Source organism: Panthera tigris, chromosome A1 (assembly GCF_018350195.1).
Source record: "Panthera tigris isolate Pti1 chromosome A1, P.tigris_Pti1_mat1.1, whole genome shotgun sequence".
In the NCBI taxonomy this organism is placed as follows: Eukaryota; Metazoa; Chordata; class Mammalia; order Carnivora; family Felidae; genus Panthera; species Panthera tigris.
The window spans coordinates 24,126,809-24,148,716 of NC_056660.1; the positions used below are offsets into that span (position 1 = coordinate 24,126,809).

Here is a 21,908-nt window from a genome sequence, read left to right on the forward strand (position 1 = left end):
GCCAGACCCCAGCCTCCCAGGTAGAGTCCACGCCTGCTCCACTCCTTCTGACCTCCGTGCCTTTGCCTAAGCTTTTAATTCAATCCAGGGTTTGCTTTTTCCTTGAAATGTAATTTCCTTGAAATGTAATTAAAGGCCCAGATGAACTACCCCAGCCTTCAGGGAGGCCAGCCCCGCCATCCCCCCATTTCCATCTGCGGCCAGGAATTCACTGGAGCCTATCACTTTAAGCACCTAAATCAATTACACGTACAAATAGCTACTCAAAGCCATCTCTACCATAGCTTAAGTTCTTAGAAGGCAAGGGCTGTGTCTTGTTCATCTTTATATCCCCAGAGGTGCACGCAGTAGATCTTCCCATGATCTCTAAGCACTCAATTAATGTCTACAGAACTGAAATGCTTTTCAAATCAATCGCTAAAGACTTTCAGCCAAACACACTGACCCATCACTATTCTTTTAGGGCCAAGCAACATTGGTGGTGAGCCATTACTGGCACTCTGGGACTTGCTAACCACCCTTTTCATGAATTGCCAAAATGTGGTATAATTTCTGTGTTCACCATATTACGAGACCGTATCATTTTCATATTTAAGTCCACAAGACCCATAAACAGTTTACCAGGAATAAGCTTTGGATCTATTTTCCTAGTGATAAAGTAGTTAATACCTGATACTGGCTATATTGTCTTACTGAAAAATATTTTGTTCACGGGAATTCCATGATCCTTTGCTAAGAAACCAAAAAATGTATCCACTGCATTCTGTGCCTCTGATGACAATGGCCAATTCAATTAAAAACTTATCTCATAACCCCAATCTTTAGAAATATATTATTTAGGTAACATAAGTTTGGCATCTCAAAATAAATACGATAGCACTTGATAAAACAATTCTTTCATTTTTGGAAAATCTCCTTGGTATTTCCAGAAGTCAGGAGTTGAACTTGAGGCAACATCAAATGTGCATTTTCATCGTGTTGCTATTTTCTAAGAATTATGCCAAAACCTCCCATATGAAGTTCATGAAGGGTGAATACATTTCATTAAGGGGTAGCAAAAGGGGGGGATGATCTCCATCACTCCAGAAGTGTGACTCTGACGCTTATGGATCTTGCAAAAGCTTTTCTTTTTGGGGGTTAGACTGAGCCCAAACTGTGTACAGATGTTTTTAAAGGCGAGACGATATACTCACATGAAACCTGGGCCAAGGAAAGACACACGTACCTGTTGGGATCTTGCAGCAAATCTACCGCTTCCCTCAGCTGTTCAATCATCGCCATATCCACATCCTGGTCTTTGGATGAACTTATTCTGTAGCATGAACCAAGCATAAGAGTGACAATGATTACTAGAACATGGATATTATCTAGATTCTTAAGAGCACACTTATAAAAATGCATCTAACATGTAAAAGTGATTTCCACAAACTCCACCTCATAATGAACGTGTGTCAGTAGCCCGCAGAGGAGACGACCAGAGTGTGGTGGAAATGGAGCTACTGGGTGGGGGAAGCCTGGCTCTGCTTTTAAATAGCAGCTCACACAAAGTCTCAATGCCCACGGGCCTGTATCTGCTCCTCTATAAAATCAAGGCGATGTGCTCTCTGGGTGGTTCCCTCGCTGTGCTTTCCTGAGCCCTGGGGGGATGCCCTGACGCAGCAGGCCTGCAATACTTTTGCCTCTTCCAACTCCAGTGCTACCAGTGTGGCTTGCTTGGTTTTATTGCTTTCATACAATATGGGATTTTGCTGTGGGATAGTGGTTCTCAGTCAGTGCAGGCTCTTTAGGCAGCAAAATCATCTGTGGCACTTGAACAAAAAGGCCAAGCCAGAGACTGGGGCTCCACAGGCAGGGTTGAGAATGATTAGATAGAAGATTTAGAATGGGGCTTCCAAAGCCTTATACACAGTTGACCCTTGAACAACGCAGGTTTGAACTGCATGGGTCCGTTTATACATGGGTTGTTTTTTTTTTTTTTTCCAAAAATATATTGGAAAATTTTTTAGAGATTTGCAGCAATTTGAAAAAATTCACAGATGAAATGCATAGCCTAGGAATACTGAGAAAGTTCAGACAAAGTTAGGTATGTTTTTAAGAATACATCATATAATACATATACAAAATATAGGCAAATCAACTGTTTATGTTATTGGTGAGTCTTCTGGTCAACAGTAGGTTTTTAGTAGTAAAATTTGGCAGGTGGTGGGGGGGAGTTGAACGTAATATACAGGTTTTAACTGTGCTGGGGTTGGTGCCCCCAATTCCTTCATTGTTCCAGAGTCCACTGTGGTTTAAAAGAACACCCTCCCTATAAAATCTCTTCCCTATAATTCTTTGATTCTATAATCAAGCTAGTACTCCTTGATATTACAGAAATATATTCAATGAATAGATAATACAGGATAGTGATGTGAAAGGTACCTAGCAATGTTTTTAAAGGTCAAGAGATATTTGATCATGGTTCCTGCTCTCCACTACAGAATATAGGTCAATGTGTTTCTCTGGGTGGAAAAACTTTTTTTTTAATTTTCTTTTAGTGTTTATTTATTTTTGAGACAGAGAGAGACAGAGCATGAGCAGGGGAGGGGCAGAGAGAGAGGGAGACACAGAACCTGAAGCAGGATCCAGGCTCTGAGCAGTCAGCACAGAGCCCGATGCGGGGCTCGAACCCACGAACCGTGAGATCATGACCTGAGCTGAAATCGGATGCTTAACCAACTGAGCCACCTAGGCTCCCCTAAGTGGAAACACCTTTTAATATAATAAAGACTCACTAAGGGGGAGTCTCCTACAAGATATGAAGGAAGGTCCAGGCCCACATGCCAGATCATGGAAAATGAAATCCTGGGAACCAAAAATCTACTGCATGCCACATGGTCCATATTCAATTCCCCTGGAAATGGTTCATCATATGATAGATGACTCAGGCCCTCCCCTGTAAAGCTGGCCAAGTAAATCTTTATGTGCAATAGAGTTAAAGGGATATCCATGTGATGTGCGATTCCTTGGGTTCAATGCCAGCCCTTTGTAACCCTGGGGCAAGATCATCGATCTCTCTGTGCCTCAGTTTTGTCATATGTGAAATGGGGGATAATAATAGAACTTACCGTACAGAATTGGTGTGAAGATGAAATCAGTTACTACCTATGAAATACTTAGAACACTGCCGAGCATGGAGTGTTTAATAAATGTTAGCTATTACAATTTTAGACACAGGACCGAGACATGAGAGGTATACGGTTTTCTCAGCTCTTGAACCTGAAGGCTAGGTAAAGAGTGACCGGGACTACGTATTGCTCTGGGTCCAGTTGTTGGTTTCTTCAGACAAATGGCAGTAAGCTAGAATCTCCAGTGTAGAAACTTCATCTAATCTCCTGAATCACATTCTATCCACAGCCTCCAATCAGATGAAACTCAAGGCCAAGGAAGAGGTGTGACCTTGCACCGTAACACCCCAATACCATGACAATAAGCATCTGACAGAGAAAAACCTATTGATAGGAATGATAGGAAAAACTTATCAATGATAAGAAAAACTTATCAATGATAAGAAAAACTTATCAATATCACTGGGTGAGAATACAGGCTTACCCAAAGTAAAGCAGACCAAAATTCTATCACGACAGGGCTGCCTTCTGCTTGAACCATGAACTTTACAGGTAGCTCATAACCAGGCCCTGGATACTCACATTCCCTCAGGTTGCCAGTGCGTGTCCTCTTCTATCCGTAACAGTTCTTCACAGTCCTCAGCCCTATCCTGTGGACAGAACATACGGGAATTCTGAGAGCCACTGGCTATCAACAGTCAACAGTCAAACCCTGCCCTCGTCCATGTTCACAGGACCATTAGCCACAACAGCCAAAAGGTGGAAACAATCCAAGTGTCCATCTACACATAAACGGATAAACAAAATATGGTCTATACATACAATGGAACGTCATCGAGCCTTCAAAAGGAAGTTCCGACACGTGCTACAACACGGTGAACTTTCAAGACATTATGCTCAGTGAAATAAGTCAGTAACAAGAAGCCAAATACTGTATGATTCCACTTATATGAGGTCGCTAGAGTCGTCACCCATAGAGACAGAAAGCAGAATGGTGGCTCCCAAGGGAGGTGGGGGGGCAGGGAATGGGAAATTACAGTTTAATGGGTTTGAAGTCTCAGTTTTACCAGATAAAAAAGGTTCTGGGGATGGATGGTGGTGATGGCTGCAAAACAATGAGAACATTCCACTGAACTCTACACTTAAAAATGGCTAAAATGGTAAGTTTTATGTTATAGATATTTTACCACAATTAAAAATTAAAGAGATCTGACCCAGGACCACAATACCGGTTAACTTAGAGTCACAAATGTAAAGCTTAATTCTATTTCTTACTACCCTCTTAGCATCTCTTGCTGTTGACAGATTCCTCCATTATTAGTTGGGTTTGTCAGTCACATGAGAATACGCATTGTACTGTTTGTGAGACGAGGGGTGTGTGTGTGTGTGTGTGTGTGTGTGTGTGTGTGTGTGTTCTTGGGAAAAAAGTATAAAACAATTAACAGAAAATGCCTCAGAGTGACCTTTCCAGAAAGAGAAGACATTCATTTCCAGATTTTAAAAATTTCCACTTTCCTCTTTTTACAATGGACATACTTCTAAGAAAAGTATTCACCTAGAATGCATTGAAAAGAATGTGAATCTCTTTCCATGTTAACTTTTACTAGATGGTAATGGCAATTCTGTTACATTTGCAAACTTATCCTGATGCACTGAGTGGTGGAAAGCCAAGCAATTACTGAATATAAAAGAAAATCAGACACATTTACAGACAAACGGAGCGGTTATGTCTGACAGGGACCAGCTCCTAATGTCAGAAAATACACACCCCAAACTTTGAGAAGATGTTCCATGTTATAAAAATCTGAGGACACTGGAAGTACGTTGGCATTTAAGGTGACAGACTGGTAACCTTGAACTTAAATGTTAAGGTGCCAAACAAAAGAAGATTAAAAAAAAATTATTTGATCCTCAACTTGCCTTAATATACGTTATAAATTCTGAACGGAGAACATCTCTTCCATCAGTAAATTGGTCTCTTTCTTCTCCTGAGTTGTCATTGTCCCCCAGAAGGGAAGGCTCTGGTTGAAATTCCTGATGAAAGTCCCCTATCAGGAAAATACAGAGAAAGACAAAAAGACGGTCTCATGAAGAGACAAGCAAAGCACAGATGAACCTCAAAACCGGCTAACTATTTCAGTCTCCTCTCTTACCTCTTATAGACGTATTTGAGTGACCCCACTTCTCTCTTCCCTGACGGTGTCAGGAAAAGATGAATAAAGGAAGAAAAGGAGGAAGAGAAGTAAAAGAAATGGAAAGCCCCCCAAAATGAACTGGAAAGTCAACTCCTCTTCGTGGCTTAGTCCCTTATGAAAGCAATGAGATCTCCTATAACTTTCTCAAGAAACAGAGGAAAGAAACTATAAAGAGGCAAATGGAACAGCAAACAGATCTCTTCTCCCCGATCTGGAAACAAAAAAGAATCATGGAGGGCTACCTTTAAGGACTCCCCCCTAGCAAAATACCCACTTCTAGAACAAAGAGGAAAAAACTCACTGGTAACAAATTACAGAATTCTTTTATTATAAGTTTGCCTAAAACACTACCTCCTATACTGTATAATGTTATAAAGATTATCTACTAAAAAGGCAGTTATATTCTTGCATGAAGTACAGTGATATTTCTTGGAGACTGTATGGTTCCAATCATAACCTCAGATAAACCTAAATGCTAAACTTATGTGCTAAACTAAAAAAACCTGAAGGTATGAAGTGAAAGCAAACACTAGTTGGTTCACACAGCTCCCCTATCACTAATGAGGGCATATTCAAACTGTTAGGGAGATGATCTGCATATTAATCTAGTTCTGTATTATTCACTTATCATGAAATCATGTGCTAAAAATTAGCAAACACTAAATTTTAGGATTTTCTTTAACAGTCACTGAACAAATAGGAGTAGTAAAAAAAAAAAAAAAAAAAAAAAAAATCAAAACCCTGCCCTAATGTAATCGACTGAGGGCTTCCACCAACTTTTGAAATACGTTGCTAGGATTTTCAAGGTAGGCAGGACATAAAGTGCTTAGTGATCATTTGATGATTATTAGAGAACCACAGAACTTTAGAGCTACAGAAGACCATGCGTAATTAGGTAATTAGATATTTCCTAATCTAACCATCTCACTTATAGGTGAGAGAATTAAGGTCAACTATCGTGTCCAAAGTCAAGTGGATTCCTAGGCACACATCTCAACTATATTTCCTCCCTTCACATGTGGTTAGAAGTGGCATATGTCCGAGCCTAGCTTGTAAGAGATAGGCACTCCTAGGCCCAGCCCATTAAAAACCTCTTGTGAGCAAACCTCCACATTCGGCCCTCTTCTGCCCTAAAATAGGACCTTGGAAGTCTTGTGTTAAAGATGGTGGAATCTCAGAATGAAAGCAGCGTGGGTCTTTGGAGGGGAGCTGCCTGCCAATCACTAACTCTCGTGTAGACTTGATTTGGATTGTGTTAAGCCAGTGAGATTTGGGGATTTCATGTGCTACCACGGCTGTTGTTGCCTAATAGCTCTACATAGCAATAGTTTCTTTCCAAGAGTGGATTTAAAGACTGTTATATAAATCTTCAAAACGAGAACAACTCTACTACTGGCTAGCTGTGTGATCACTGGCATGTTACTTAAACTGTCCGGGCTTGGTTTCCTCACCTGTAAGACGGAGATGATTAAAATTTCGGAGTTTTGGACTTTAAATGGGATCACTTTCACAGATGAGCAAAGAGCCTGGTGCTCAGGACATGCTCAATAAGCGTTAGCTATCACCATGGCCCTATCGGGATAGATTGCAAACATAGCATTTGAAACTTAAAAACAAGCACTTTCTCCCCATCACTCATTGTCAGACCTTTAACTGGGCTAAGGCGATGGCACGAGTCCTCCTTGATGATCTGTTCTTCTTCCATGATATTTGACATTGGCACGTTGAGGCTAACCGTGTCTTCATCAGAAGGCTAAAAAGAAATAGTGCACTGCTTTATTCCAGGGACAAGTGTTCTCAATGTAGATTAAGAGAATGCTATATGATAAAAAAAAAAAAAACCCAAAACTGTGATTCTCAAACACATAATATTGAGTAAAAGATGCCAGATACAAAGCACAGTTCCACTTACGTAAGTTCAAAAACCAGCAAAACTAATCCATGGTGTTTGAAGTCCGGATAATGGCTATTCTTGGCTTGGAGGGTGGGTGCATGAGTGGGCTTTCTGGGGTACTGGTAAAGCTCTGTTTCTTGAACTAGCAGCTGGTAATATGGGTGTGTTCACTTTGTCATAACTCACTGAATTAACACTCAAGTGTCTCTCTGTACATGTTTTGAGCTACAATTTTGTCAGGTACCTGATGGCATTTTCCAACCTAAGAGCAATGGTCAGGGCACTAAGAAGGACTATGTAATACCTGACAGAACAAAGGAATAATTGTACATATATATAGTGTGATGTTATAAATATGGTCCATATCACAGTGGCCCAAAGGCCACAACCAATCGTTGTAATAGCAATGATACTCTGAGATCTGACGACAACACCCATTTCCCAAACTACAGTAAGGTTTCATGCAGCTCGTCACAAAAAGCAGGCAATATCTGGGGGCACCTGGGTGGCTTAGTGTGTTAAGCATCTGGCTTCAGCTCAGGTCATAATCTCCAGGTTCGTGGGTTCGAGCCCCATGTTGGGCTCTGTGCTGACAGCTCGGAGCCTGGAGCCTGCTTCGGATTCCGTGTCTCTGTCTCTTTCTTCCCCTCCCCCCACTCATGCTCTCTCTCTCTCTCTCTCTCTCTCTCTCTCTCTCTCAAAAATAAATAAACATTAAAACATTTTTTTAAAAAAGCAGACAATATCTGTGACAATACCTCATTTATTTACAGTGCATCTTATGTGCAACATTAAGCTTCGGTTTATTTCCCTGTTTTAGGTTGAAGAATATAGGAATTTAGGCTGCGTCAAATATATGAAAGTGTTGAATGGCTGTAGTACTTAAAAGGAAATGTGTTCCGTGCAATTTTCAGAGTAAGGCTTCAATTCAGTAATCAAAATAAGTTGTCTCTGGGGAGCTAGTTTCTCACAGTAGCTGATGAAGTTTATTCAGATAATCTAGGACTCCGTCACAAATGAAATACAGAGAGCCTCGGTGACTTTCGTATGTCTCCATTTTAGTGTTCCTATTTAGTAAAAAGCTTTCCAAATCACAGGGATCATGAACCTCCACAGAACACATTTCAGGGAGTCGTGGGCTGTTCCTCAATTTTTGAAGCCGTGACTTTCAGGATAGTGTTTGTTTCCATTTGGACGCGTGCACGAATCATTTAGAAACCGGTGCAAAACAAGTGTGCATTTCATCCAGTAAACAGATATTCATTCAGCCGCCAGTTTTTTTGCATGTTTATCTTGAGAAAAACACGTTTTAAACTTCTTAGAGACAAACGCTAAATGTACTCAGACAATGGCAACAGCCAAAGGAGTGAGATGTGCTTTGCAAATGCCACAGGGAGACAGAAGTGGGGAGCCAGATAAACCCTAGTAAGCGGTGAGATGACAACATAATTGCCAAACAAAGTGAAAAGAGAAAGCTACACTGGAGGAGGAGTCAGAATCCTTTTCCTTCTACAAATTTCTTGGAGGTGTTCTCAGGTAATGAGGCGGCCATGTGAGACCAGATAAAAAGGCCGAGGGAAGATTCATGCACTCAATACTGTCAAATATAAAATCCTTTCTGTGGTCCTTCCTTCCACCCTCCTCCTCTCTTGAAAGCTTAGCAAAATTCCAAAGATACGCATCTAGTTAAAAGGGACAGAATAAACCCTTGGCCTCCTTGAATGATTTTAGCCTCCTACTTATATTAAGTGAGAACAAAAGGATAATGAGGTTCTTTGTGTGATGTTTTATTAATGAACTTAATTATCCTTAAAAAACAGATAAAGGATAAAGCAGAGTCTGTTTCAACTTCATAGAAAATAAGCTGAGGGTGAGTAATTTCTGAAACAATGGGACATTTCAGGGGACTTATGAGTTTTAATAAAGCTAAGGGAGTTGAATTAAATACAACTTATAAAGTAATGTGTTGAGTATTTCCTCCCCCAAGGAACCACAGTAAACTATTCATGTGGCTTCATGAGAGTAATTTTCTTTTATTGAAATTGGCCTTCTTTTTCTCCCTACAAACTCCTTTCGAAATGTTTCGTATTAGAAAGACTTTAAGGTATCCTAAGTTTTTAATACATTGCTTTATAAAGCATGTTGTAGGAAGTAAAATGCAATATCTTAGCTACACATTAATCCTCAAACACCTGAAGAGAACAGGCAAAAGGCGCTTTCTTGGAGTCACACAGAGTACAAAGGAGAACTCCTTAAATGGGGTAACTGACCTATTAATTACATCTTCAAAGAGTAGAATTATATTTCAAAACTCAGTAACCACAAAATCTCAATAGATTTCCTCAAAAGGGGAGACTGATGATACATCCAATCCCTCCACCAGCTGTCCCTTCTAGCTCCCCTGCTCAAGAAACCCCACTTAATGGTATATTAGTGAAAGGTTTCGGGGAATCTAACTATAAATGAGATAAATGTGCTAACTGAGCTATTTATAACCACGTTAGGAAGCTCTCGTGTGGCTTCTTGGCTTACAAGTAACCAAACTTTTATCCAACCGTCTGAAAAAAACACAATCCTTAAGACTTTCAGGAAAACAAATATTGCTATAAAAACTCTGGCTATTCAAAATCGAACTTCCTGTGGGTACACTGCTAAAATGCAATGCACATTTGACTCCTTAACATCTATCCATGCAAATAATTTTTTTCCCAAATTATTCTGTCAATTAGAAACAAACATATTTATAAAAATGCCTCATGGGTACTTGCAGACCACTCTTAGTCATTTCATAATATTTATGAAGCATTCGAGAATATTCTAGGGGCACCCAGGTGGCTCTGTCAGTTAAGTGTCTGACTCTTGATTTCGGCTCAGGTCATGATCTTGCGGTTCATGGGATTGAGCCCTATGTCGGGCTCCCAGCTGACAGGGTAGAGCCTGCATAGGATTCTGGATCTCCCTCGCCGTCTGCCCCTCCCTGGCTCATGTGCACACACATGTATGTGTGTTCTCTCTCCCTCCCTCAATATAAAGAAATCAACTTTAAGAAAAAAACGAATATTCTAGATAATGCCAGGAGTGTGGTGGGAGGGGAAGGAGATAGGGACTCTACCCTTGAGACATTTACAAAATATTAAAGATGCAGAAAAAACTAACAGTGGCTCATATATTGGATTTCAAATTGCTTTCACAAACATAATCACACCTTCTCACATAGATGCATTAATGCCCTTTACCACAGAGGAGTTCAGGAATGCAGGCAAATCCAGCTAGAAGCACAGAAGGAAAAATATCTAATCACGAACTTTACCTCTGTGGCAGATAAACGCTTGTCTCCATTATCACTTCCAACGCCCGAATCAGAATCCTTCTTGCTGGGATAGATGCCATCAGTATGGAATCCATTTAGAAAAAAATGAAATCGCAAAGTTCACAACAAGATACATCAATTTATATTCAAGTAATGACTCTGCTATACAAATTTTATTACTACCATAAGGCAACGAATCAGCCCAATATTAATAAGACAAGGGCCTCATGAAAATCAGATACTCTGTCTAAGCAGAGTAGAAGATAAACTCTTTGCATTCAGGGTTTCATAAATTCATACTCTAACCAAGGGGCCTGTTCTTTGAAACAGTTAACAATGTTCTCATTTTAGTGATGCCAGTGTACGAAAAGCAAAAACTACCTAATTGCTTTTACCTTTTACGTTAAAAGAGGCTTTTAACTTTTCTACAGTTACTTTCAATAATTCTGTAAGCCTTTTACCCAGTGACTAAATAAATTTGATGTTTATAAAAGTAAAATAATGAATACATATTTTAAGCATTAAATAAAGCGATCATTAGGGTAGCCTGAGATTTTAAGCCACCATGTTTACTCTTTTAGTAAAAAGTTAAGGAAAGGTCTCTGCAATGAAGACCTCTCAAAACAACCTGTGTTTCTATACATGTGTTCAGCGTGGGAATTTTGTTCTCTGAAAATTCAAGGCCCAATTTATGCCATAAAAAAAGGCCAAGGGCATGTGAAAGGATTCCAACACATTGGTTCCAAACAGGAAATGGCAAAAACTATGCACACCGCATTTTTAAAAAGACAATTACAACACAAAACCTGTAGTGTTTCTTAACAATGTTCTGGTGGCATATTAAAAATTAATAATTAAAAAAAGCATACCTGAGCCTTTATGGGTGTTTTAACTGATAAGTAAAAAATACCCATATTTATATTATGGATTGCATGTATAAAGATACATATATATATACGTTATACCATACACAAACGGTCCTCAAGAAAGACCGATTATTGATTAGATTAGGGAAGGTAAGATTTGCAAGATGCCGAAAGGTTACCCACACCATAAATCTGTGCTGGTTAAGAGAGACCAAGGGATTTTTTGGACTTACCCACCCAACCGGTGCACTCTGGCCTAAACAAATCCTAAACAGGGGCTTTCAGCCACTGCAGTCACACCCACCTGTCCTCCACGTGCTGGTGTAAATGTGGCCTCTCCATCGTGTGGAGATAGAGGGAGTCGGTTGTCTTCATCTGACATGCTTGTATGCTCAGATACTTGAATATGTGCACTTTGCCCTTTGTGCAAATCTATGGAGAAATTAGTAACACATATTTTTAGCGTTTTTTAACGGCAAAACAAAATGTAAACCCTAGACATTTGACTGTGTATTTTCATTTAAAATAACACTTTAACAATACGCACCCAATTTGGCCTCTCCAAAACATACGAGAATTTAGGCAACCATTTATTCCAGATTCTACTTTAAATATAAAACCATTCTAACAGAAGTGTGTTTAAGTCCAAATAGTGTAAAAAAATATAGAAGTCAGGTAACCGACATGGTTTAACATCCCACTTCTGGAAGCATTCAACTTTGTTCCCACATGGTTTAACAGCTGAATTCGGAACTTATCTCTGAAAAACCGACAATCATATTTGAAAATGTCTGAATTCCATTTCGCAGCTCACAGTAATGTAAGGCATGTATTCCTCCTTGAGTCTAAGCCATACACTCCATGAAGGAGTTTCCAACGACTGTATAAATGCTGCCATAATCACACCTATAATTCTGGGACTGCAGCGATCAGAACAGTGAGCTAAATGCTAGTAAACGGACTCTATGTAGCAGAAGACAACGTACTGTAGTCGGATTCACCCAAGGTTTCATCTTTCAGAGACTGTGATCAAGTCTAAAACAGTGTGAATTCAGCAGGCGATCAGAGGTCCGGCTCTGCCCAGAGTTGCCGCCCCCGCGCCCCCCTCCCCACACCACTGACAGCATTTCTCCCTGAAACAGCTTTGCTGCGGGCCCTCACCTGTGCTGGAGGAGACTGCAAAGGGTTGTTCTCAAGTAGTAATACCTGCAGCCGTTTCATCTCTCTAAAACAAATGGGAATCGCGAGCACTTTATTGCAGGAAAAGTCAAACTTTACCAAGGGAAGTTCTACTAGTTCTAAAGAACAGGGGAGGGAAAAAAAAAAAAGAAAGAAAAAGAACAATTTCAGAAAGCAACAAGATGAAACGGCTTAACATTCAAAACTTAGTTTTCTGCTTACAAGGAAAACTATTTAGCATAATCAAAGCAAGTGATGCATCAGGAATATGAAGTATGTGTATCACATATTTTACTAAAGGGGAGGGAAAATCTTTCACTGGGAGCCCAATAATTTTAAATTGTTGTTAGTTCTGACAGAAGCCGGACACACTTGACTTTTACAATATCTATTGTTCAGAAAGCCCTCTCTTCCAGCAAAACGATCACGTAAGCCACACCACATCGGTCATGTTTATATTTTCACTTCAGCTGCTAGCATACGAACAATGTGCTAATTACAAAATATTCTTATCCAGTGAATGTATCTGGGCTGGCATAACCTCAGAACTAGTTACAAGAAATACGTTCATGGTTTTTTTACTTCCACTTTAAAATCTAAATTTTATCGAATTCGGAATTTTGCAATGGACCCTGTAATCCTGATTTGATGAGGCTCCATTCTGCTGCTTTTTAAAAGTCTTCTGCAGCTCTACAAACAAGACAGAACATTATATTTAGCTTAAAATCCCCACCCAGTGGCACAGTAAACACTCAGTAATTTCAAGCATTCCAACCGACGTTGGCAGCTGCAAGGAACGAAGTCAAATATATTCCGCAGAGCAAAGAGGCTGAGCCACGCCAGAGAAGTAGAGTGACACGGGGCAAACCACTAAGGTCTCTCTGTGTGGGACACTCCAGCGGATTCCGGTCCGCAGGGGCCTCGCCACGTTTGTTATGGGACCTGGTAAGGGGTGAAATACGGTGCTTTGGAAGACACGGGGAGTTCCAAAATGGAGGATGAGCGGGCCTTAGACGAAGTGACCTGCAGTGAGCACTGAACACAATTCCTCTTCTCCTCCCAGTAAGCCCTAGGGTTTTCACTTTACTCAGCTATGCCACTTCAAGCTCCACAAACAAAGATGCTCTTAGCAACCGGTTATCTCCTCTCCTATTCACTGCAATCTGGGCGTGTAAGGGACCTTCCTTGTTTCATGCCTTAGTGAACGTGAATTACTCCGCAAGGAGTCACGAGGCTAGTGACTAGAACAGAGGGACTAGTGCTAGAACAGAGGGAGCAGAGCACCCCACGTGGCAGGTCCCCAGCTCGGCTCCTGACAGGCGGCCGTGCAAGAGAAACTCAGGAAGTGTAGTTTGCAAACTGCCCCCAATAATTCGCTGCCCAAACCCAGTCCGCACCCCCTACCCTCAAGAGCAGGGTAAGTGATTTGCCTCACCCCCTACTAGTCCTGGAGGTTGCCTTGAAGGCTCTGTGAGCAAGGGAAGGTGGAGGAGAGAGGGAGGAGGGGAACGTGGAAAACAGCATGGAATCAAGAAAGTCAAAGGAAAAGGGAAAGTAAGATCTCTTTCGCTTCATAGTTTAGTTCTAAAACCCGGGTAAGAATTAGAGAGATTTGTATACAAAAGGAATATCCCCTTGCTGTACCCGTAGTGATATCAATCCATCTCTAAGACAGGTAATTTTACTCACTAAACTTAGGTTGACAAATTAGTAGCAAAATGTAACTGGACTCTGTTTCTTCAACTCTTTGCCACTGGAAATGAAGACTTTTAAGTAAGACTGAGGGCTAAGATCCTGGAAGTCATAGCAGGAGAGGGAGGAGAGGCAACTTAAATAAATAAGGTAAAGTAAGAATGGCTTTTACAATGACTATTCCCTTTAATTGTAGTTTGGGACACAATTACCATCTTAGTTTAGGAAAACGAGAGCCTGGCAGTTTCACAACAAGAAAATGGCGGGGAGAAAGTGCTAACACCAGCCCAGACATGGTCAAAAGAAGAAACAGGGCAGAAAAAGGGGGTAAGAAAAAAAAATCCCAGGGAACCCTTTGTTGCAAAGAAGGTCAATGAGTGACTCCTTTAATCTTACCTCTGTCCATTCGTGTCCTAGAAAAAACAAAGTATGGTCTCCTGGTTGTAGTATTTGTAGTAAAACCACCACAAAATTGATTGGGTAATTAAGGCTACAGACTAGTTTTCCCTCCTCAGATTGAAAGCATATGGGGAGGGGTACTCAAAGAGGAAAAACAAGTAAATATGGAAAGTCCTTAAATTCACTGCCTGCAAGCACCATCAATGCTCTTTTGTTAATGGAGTTCTCCCCAGTGAAGCAAAAAAGAAATTTGATATTCAGGAAGTTACTTAAAAAAAAAAAAAAGTTTCCAGTAAACTAAAGCCTAAAGCCTTAGCTTTGAGTAGATTTTAAAATATTAAACCTGAGAAAACATAATTATGAAAAGGATAGAAATTTGTAACTGATCTTTTCCAGGGAAAGGAATGCTTTCAAGGTAGGAGCATATGGGGGGGGGGGGGGCACCTGGGTGGCTCAGTGTGTGAAGTGTCCAACTTCGGCCCAGGTCATGATCTCATGGTTTGTGGGTTCAAGCCCCACATCAGATTCTGTGCTGACAGCTCAGAGCCTGGAGCCTGCTTCGAATTCTGTGTCTCCCTCCCTTTGCCCTTCCCCCACTCACATTCTGTCTCTTGCTCTCGAAAATAAAATTAAAAAAAAAAAAAAGACATAAAAAAAAAGGTAGGAGCACAGGAAGTGGGGAGAACAAGTTGTGTGGACACACTTTTCACATGCTTCGAAACTACAATAGGCAACCATTCCATGGCTCCATTACATTTTTCTTTTGAAAATGAGAGTTTGGGGATTTGTAATGATTTGTCAATGATTAGCATGAGAGCTTAAATGCAAAGAAAAGTTTCCGTTAATGCTATGAAAGGTTAAATGCTTACAAATGTGTTGTTAGTAAGAGTTTCTCCCCTTGGTACTTGCTCAAACCAAGAAAAACAATGTCATCCAATCAAAATGCATTGGACAATGACAGAATGAAAAAACAATGTTTTTATACCAAGTCATCTCAAATAATGAAGTAATACATCTTTGTGCTGAGATGGTTTCTAACTTTGTTTCTTTAAAATTTTTTTTAATTTTTATTTACTTTTTGAAAGCGCACACACTCGGACGCGCGCAAGTGGGGTAGGGGCAGAGAGAGGGAGACGCAGAATCCCAAGCAGGCTTCAGACGCTGAGCTATCAGTACAGAGCCTGAGGCAGGGCTCGAACTCACGAACTATGACATCATGACCTGAGCTGAAGTCTGATGCTTAACTGACTGAGCCACCCAGGCGCCCCATAACATTCCTTCTTTAAAAATGCACAAGCAAGGTGACGGTGGCAGGCAGGCACTCAAATGTCCCATCCATAAAAGCACAGTGCATTTTATAAAGTTCTTTCCCTTCCATGAGCTTCACTGGTTTGCCTTCAAGCCAAAGATCGAAATGCAGAAAAAAATCAGGTAGCTCTCAACTTGCTGCAATAGTGTCAGATTAACCAAGTGTTTTAGCTTTTCTTTCCAAATATATGCTTTTGCTTTGAGGTATATTTAAAAAAGATTTTTTTAATGTTTATTTATTTTTGAGACAGAGAGAGAGAGAGATAGAGCGTGAGCGGGGGAGGGACGGAGAGAGGGAGACACAGATTCCTAAGCAGGCTCCAGGCTCCCAGCTGTCAGCACAGAGCTCGACGCGGGGCTCGAACCCACGAACCATGAAATCACGACCTGAGCTGAAGTTGGACACTTAACCAACTGAGACACCCAGGGGCCCCTAATGTGTATTTTTAAATATATGTTTGAAACTGGGTATGCCCAGGGGCCTTAAATGGAACTGATGGAAATGAATGCGATCTTTGAAAACCAGAGCATGTTTTTGGGAAAGCATTCAGTGTTCCTTCCACTGCTCCTCAACTCCTTCTGATTCAAGTCTGAACAAGAAGCCCAAAATATGAAATTCAGATCTACCACCATCTACAGAGCTGCTTGTCAAAGTTCTTAATGGTGCACCATTTCTGAACAACTGTATCTTTTTATTTGAACTCAAAGACAACATGTCAGAGGGACATCCTGGACAGGCCCACAGCCGCAGGGAAGGGTTCGCCTGAGTCTGGCTCCCGAGTAGGGACGTCTGAGCAGGCAACCAGTCTCGGTGCTGACACTCTGGAAGATCCCTGCTTCTGGCCTCTGAGAAATTCACTAAAACTGCCAGTGACATTAGTCCGACTACCATTTCATCAGGGGCAGTGCCCTCACCTGAAGCATAGATTCCATACCAGATAGCCAAAGCCAGAAATCCTAATAGCTGGGTCTACAAGACCAAGTATATGACCTAAAGTGTTGGCTCATTGTTCCAGAACATCACACATCCATACCAAAAACAACTCCTGTTATGAATTTTGTGTCCTCAAATTTCCTGTGTTGGAGTCCTAACCCCCAGTACCTCAGAATGTGACTGATTTTGGAGGTAAGGACTTTCAAGGGGTAATAGAGTTAAAATGAGGTCATTTGAGTGGGCCACAACCCAACATGACTGGTATCCTTATACAAAGAGGAGATTCGGGACACTCAGGTGGCTCACTAGGTTAGGTATCTGACTTTGGCTCAGGTCACAATCTCACAGTTCATGAGTCCGAGCTCAGCGTCAGGCTCTGTCCTGACAGCTCAGGGCCTAGAACCTGCTTCAGACTCTGCGTCTCCCTCTCTCTCTGTCCCTCCCCTGCTCGTGCTCTGTCTCTCTCTGTCTCTCAAAAATAAACGTTTAAAAAAAATTTAAGAAGAGGAGATTAGGACAGAGACACAGAGGAAGGATGATGTGAACACATGGGGAGAAGACAGCCATCTGCAAGCCAAGGAGAGAGCTCTCAGGAGACACCTTGATCTCGGACTTCCAGCCTGCAGATCTGTGAGAAAGTACATTTCTGTTGTGTAAACCACTCAGTCTGTGGTACTTTGTTATGTGAGCCTGAGCAAACTAACACACACACACACAGTCTCATACAGGGGAATGATAGTGTTGCTGTACCCCTTGACTAAAATGAAAAGTTGGATATTAACTTTTCTGTCATCTGCATGTGAAATTCACAGAATTCATATTAATATAATAAGTAATATTATTAGGCATACACAAACATGACTAGACAAACTGCCTTCTTCACAAAAGTAAACCAAAAAATAATAATAATGAACATCTCCTATTTTATTCTTTTTACCTTGTGGTAAGACTTTAAGGTAATTTCTTCTGACATTCAGTTCCCGTAGAGCTTTCAACTGACCTATCTGCTGGGGCAGGGCTGTGATCTCGTTGCAGCTGACGTCCTGCATCAAAAGCAAAGGCAGAAATGATAAGCATCTTTTTCCAGGAAATCAAGCATCCCATGTGAAATCTCCTTCAGGAATTTATTTATTTTAGTAACCTTCACGCCCAGCACACAGCCCAACTCGGGACTTGAGCTCACGACCCTGAGATCAAGACCTGAGCTGAGATCAAGAGTCGGACGCTTAACCGACCGAGACACCCAGATGCCTCCTTAAGGAAATTAATTATGAGGGCAACTACTCGGGTACATTTTTATCCTGGTCTGTAGGTCAGGCTTAGCACAGAGAAGGAAAGGAAAGTGCAGCATTTTGAACACTAAGGACAAAAAGAGAAAAGGAAGGATATTCGGAGCATTCAGGAGCTCCTTTGCCGGCCTCGCACCTGCTGCGTTCATGTGCTTCAGTCTCATTTAATTCTCACCACGAACCCCTGAGGCAGTATTAGCAGCTTAATATTTACAGTCAGAAAAATGAGGCTCAGGGAGGTTAAGTCAGGCGTCCAAGGCAGTTACCACTCGGAACAAATGCCCGCCCACTGTGAAGCCACCATCCCACAGTACCTCGAAATAGAAGGTCACACATCCTACTTACCAAACACTCACATCTGACAGTGAAAAACTGTGACTATGAATGCATCTTTTGGATGCGTTATTTATTTAAAATGGATTTGCGACTGGAAGGCTGGAAAGTCTGTGGACCTGAACACCTTTCGGTACATTTTCCAAGACTGTGGGGCATGCGGATGATGTCTTTTTTGCACTGAAAGACTAATATCCTATCAACAGTTGACTGGAACCGCCTCTTGACGAGTGCAGAATGAAAACTATGAGATTTATAATCTTATTCTCCCCTAATCCCACTCTTCCACTTTCTCTGGAAGCTCTGCTCGGCTCTCCATCCTCCACCCCAGCTACTCTATTGTCCAGACCAACACTCCATCTCACTGGGCACTATAATGGTCTCCTTGATCTGCCCCTCAGATCCACCTGTCACAGAGCTGCCGGAGCATGCGCATTTCACTGCATCATTTACCAGCTTAGACATCTGCAACAGCAATGTCTCAGAAACCCATGGGGTAAAGTCCCCAACTCCACAGCAAGGCCCAGCAGCTACGGTTCAGATGGATTTCTCCAGCGCCACCTCTCTGAAAGCCCTTGCTTGCATCCGCAGGCCACGTGATTACCGACTGCAGCCGCCAGTGTGTGCCAAGGGTTTCTCAGTCCCAAACCTCTTCCAGCTCTTCCCTTGCCTGGTGTGCCCCTCCCCAATATAGTCCTCTTGTCCCACCTGCATCCTTCAAGATTTAATTCAAGGCTCTCTCTTCTCTGAAACCTTTGTGGAGGTTTCCCTCACTGTCCCCCTCTGAATGAATACCCACAGAGAATGCCCTTTTTCCTTGGTGGTCCTGGGGATAATCTATTACCGTATTCAAGTGTGCACACATTTGCTTTCTGTTAGAAGCCGGTGAACTAGATGGGAGGCTCTCATTCACTCCATCCTTCTGATGCCAAGCAGAGTGCCGGGACTAAAGTAAGGGATCAGGAAGTGCTGGATGAAATTTCTGAAGCCCATTTATGTTGACACTCCACATGCCGTGGCTCTCCCTGCCTCATGGCTGGAACCCCAGGATGCTCCCACAAACACACCAATCCCTGGCAGGTCCCTCCTGGAAAGGCACAACCACAGATATACTTGGGCTAGGAACGATCCCAGTGGGGTCAAGTCTTTAGATACCCCACATCGCTTCTCAACCTGCAAAAACTTCCCCTTTCACTCCCCCTTTTAGAAGGCAGCAAAGCCTCGTTGCAGAAATCGGTTTCACATTCACTCAGATGAGAATTCACCATTAACCAGTCCCCTCAAACCCCAGGGCTCCCGTAAGAACAGGACTATGCAGAACACAGGGCATCACTGCCCTCTAACCTCTTCTCATCTAAAATCCTCTGGTGACCTGGTAATCTGCCAAAGTCACGAGGCTGCTAAACGAGTATCACTTGCTGAAGAGGAATAAAATCACTCCTGATAAAAGGGAATGAAGCAGGCCTCTGCAGAGGCTGAGTGCACAATGCAATGAGCCCGCGGGACTTTTCAGCTGTCTGGCCGAGGGGAGGTGGCATGACAGGCTAACACGAGGTGTTCAAAGGCGTCACCCCCAGGCTGGCTGTTGATGCATCACTCCTGGCCCAGAAAGTCACATAAAATTCCTTGAGAAACATCCTTAGTGTTTAAAAACAAAACAAAACAAATAACCCACAAAGCACATCTGCAGAGAAATACAAGTCTAAGGAAATAATTATAGAATTAGAAAGTCCAGGGAGTTGTCCAGTCACTTTTAGCCCCTCACTGCATCAGCAAATAATTCTGCCTTTCTGCATGCACTTCCATGTACGAGAGGTAAAAAGTAAAATGCTACCTTTTCCCAATTCCTATGGTATCTGATCAGTCACAAGTACCAACAACCAAACCCATTCAATGAAATCTTTATCTTTCTTTGCCTCAACCGAGTCACAAATAGGCAAGTATCCTTCCATTCCATTCTCTTTAAGATTTTTTAAAAACGTTTATTCACTTGGGTGCATGGGTGGCTTAGTCGGTTAAGTGTCCAACTTCAGCTCAGGTCATGACATTCTCACCGATCACAAGTTGGAGCCCCACGTCGGGCTCTGTGCTGACAGCTCAGAGCCTGGAGCCTGCTTTGGATTCCCTGTCTCCCTCTCTCTCTGCCCCTCCTCCACTCACACTCTGTGTGTGTGTCTCTCAAAAATAAACATTGAAAAAATTAAAAAATTTTTAAATGTTTATTCATTTTTGAGAGAGACAGAGCGTGAGCACAGATAGAGAGACAGACAGGCGCCCCTCCATTCTCTTTTAAAAGAGCCTTCACACAAATAGTGTATAGGTATATATACTATATACTAATAGTATATATTTCTAGAAATATATGAGATTAAATCATGCTATTGGACTCACAGCCAGGCATAGTCACACTGGTGATAGGAGTGGAGGGTCCTTAGGGAAGAAATAGTGGGAATTTTCCTTCTCTGGAGAGAAGTTATGTTATTGACATCTACAGTAGGTCTTTGTAAGTCTGTGTATGACTGCACAAGAAAAATCCTTTTACAATTTACGGGAATCACAGATTTTTGATATAAAACTGAAAATTTTCAGAAGCTTCAAGGACAGAATTCTTTAAAAACGTTCTTTCAGGAAAAAAGGAGGGGAGAGAGGGAAGCAAAAGATAACATATTTTTAGGCAGATTATTCACAGCATAAAATCTCATAAAATCTCATTCAGTCTTATCCCATTGGGGTGTACTATAAAACACGCTTTGCATTTTGTCGATTACCCTCTGGTTAGCCAGAAAGGCTATGCTATTTCCCTAAATATAAGGTAATTTTTTTTTCTAACATATATTTCTAACATAATGGCTTTATCAAGGAAAATCACCTCCCCTCAGCTATATTTATATGTTTATTTAACCAGCAGGGAAAGCAGTTACCCAATTTACACTTAAAAAAAAAAAAAAACATAATGATAAAGAGTTTTTTCCTTTTGACTTACAGGACAGTACATCTGTAGACAATTAGAAACACCAAGTCCAATTGTCCATTCACATTTTGAAGGGTGTATAGTGAAGGTCAAAATGTTTCTTTTCTTTTTTAATTTTTTTTTTAACGTTTATTTATTTTTGAGACAGAGAGAGACAGAGCATGAACGGGGGAGGGTCAGAGAGAGGGAGACACAGAATCCAAAACAGGTTCCAGGCTGTCAGCACAGAGCCCGACGCAGGGCTCGAACTCATGGACCGCGAGATCGTGACCTGAGCCGAAGTCGGCCGCTCAACCGACTGAGCCACCCAGGCGCCCCAAGGTCAAAATGTTTCAATAGTACTCTTTGGTCGGTTATTTCCTATCCTGCCAAAATAATGAGGGGGAAATGCGCAGGCGGATCTAGCAAGGAAGCAAGATAAAGACTTTACA

General features: G+C 41.6%; 1 protein-coding gene across 4 annotated transcripts in view; it reads right to left on the reverse strand.

Annotated features, from left to right (window-relative positions):
- LRCH1 (leucine rich repeats and calponin homology domain containing 1) overlaps positions 1-21,908 on the reverse strand; it is a 201,417-nt gene that overhangs the window by 43,955 nt on the left and 135,554 nt on the right. For all 4 annotated transcript variants that reach the window (XM_042971474.1, XM_042971545.1, XM_042971612.1 and 1 more), the window contains exons 4-11: positions 17,822-17,927; positions 12,534-12,670; positions 11,677-11,804; positions 10,507-10,570; positions 6,950-7,055; positions 5,028-5,155; positions 3,690-3,757; positions 1,226-1,312 (exon numbers count right to left, since the gene is read on the reverse strand). In XM_042971474.1, coding sequence (XP_042827408.1) covers positions 1,226-1,312; positions 3,690-3,757; positions 5,028-5,155; positions 6,950-7,055; positions 10,507-10,570; positions 11,677-11,804; positions 12,534-12,670; positions 17,822-17,927 — 824 coding nt within the window. The remainder of the gene's footprint in view (positions 1-1,225; positions 1,313-3,689; positions 3,758-5,027; positions 5,156-6,949; positions 7,056-10,506; positions 10,571-11,676; positions 11,805-12,533; positions 12,671-17,821; positions 17,928-21,908) is intronic.